At 38.6% G+C, this 1,339-nt stretch overlaps 1 protein-coding gene across 1 annotated transcript; it reads left to right on the plus strand.

Annotated features, from left to right (window-relative positions):
* Positions 1-265: 265 nt before the first annotated feature.
* On the plus strand, positions 266-1,125 carry LOC128567633 (putative protein FAM172B). Its single transcript, XM_053564995.1, has one exon. The coding sequence runs from the start codon at positions 322-324 to the stop codon at positions 1,123-1,125; it is 804 nt and encodes a 267-aa protein (XP_053420970.1). The 5' UTR covers positions 266-321.
* Positions 1,126-1,339: the final 214 nt, after the last annotated feature.

Raw genomic sequence — 1,339 nt, forward strand, 5'->3', positions numbered from 1 at the left:
CTAATAAGTTATTGCTCTTTTTACTTTCAGTGGCTATCAATGACTCAGGAGCTAAGCTTCCAAAAATTTATTGAACAATCCGACTTACAAGAAGAACTGAAATATGACTTCAATGAAAATGCCGAATTGAGACACACAGAGACACAACAGCCTTTTGTCTTTAACTATTATAAAAATGTCCTTGAGAGAAACAGCAAACGCTATCAAGCTCTTGGCCATCTGCTTGAACAATACATTTATGAGCTTTTGGAAAAAGTGTGCAAATTACAAAAAGTACATATCCCACCTGAGGCTGATGAGGAACAAAGAAGCTTTTTTTTCATGAGTGAAAGAGCATTAACAAATCATCATTCTGCTCTTCTTGTCCTTCTTCAAGACCATGGGGTCTTCCGAGCTGGTCAGTGGAGTCAGCAGGCAATAATACATCATGGTCTTCAACATGGAAGTCAGATACCATGTATTCAGATGGCATTGCAGGCACATCATGATGTAATTGTGCTAAATCCCAATGACAATTTTATGGACCTAAATATGGCAAAAAAGTGGAACAACCTCTTAACACAAAATATTGAGTCTTCTTCCCCCAAAATGGCTCAAACTGAGAGTTTTTTCTCTCTTCAGCATCCTCCCCAATGCATTCCAAAAAGATACAGCAACACCCCTGAAGAACACATGGCTTACATATGGGATTACTTCATTTCAAAGACTGAAGGCAAGGATGTTGCCTTCATCGTACATGGTTATGGAGGCTTGGTTTTTATGGACTTGCTTGTTCGTAGAAAGTGGGAAGTGATGAGCAAAGTATATGCTGTTGCACTTATTGACTCTGAACATCACGTAGGACACCAGCTGGGAAGTGATGTACAATTATTAGCATGGGTAAAGCACCACTGCCGTGAATGGGTGACAAGTCCTAAGCCTTTGGATAAGCCTGCAGCTTCTGTTTTGAAAAAGCAGTTTCCTATGGTTTCTGCTGGCACAGAAAAATACCACTTAGCTCCTTCCTCTAGCCTTCAGTCAATTTTTAAATACTTACAAAAAGCTTTGAAAGCCAAAACAACTATTAATTTTTCACGAATGCCAATAGTAACTAGAAGCTCCACAAAAAGAAAGCAAAGTGCCTAACCTACTTTTTTGTCATCTAAGTTTTTTTTTTTTGTCTCCCTGAAACTTTGCTGATACAGATGCCAGCTAATAGTAGGTACTAGGGACAAAGTAGCAAACAAAGCCAACATTGCATTTATCTTTACAGAGTTTGCAATGAAAAAGAAATTAGCTGGCACCTAGTAGGCAGTCAAATATTAGTTGAATATATGAGCGATCACACACAGACCAACAT

The sequence above is a fragment of the Nycticebus coucang genome, chromosome 16, assembly GCF_027406575.1.
Source record: "Nycticebus coucang isolate mNycCou1 chromosome 16, mNycCou1.pri, whole genome shotgun sequence".
NCBI classification, from domain to species: Eukaryota; Metazoa; Chordata; class Mammalia; order Primates; family Lorisidae; genus Nycticebus; species Nycticebus coucang.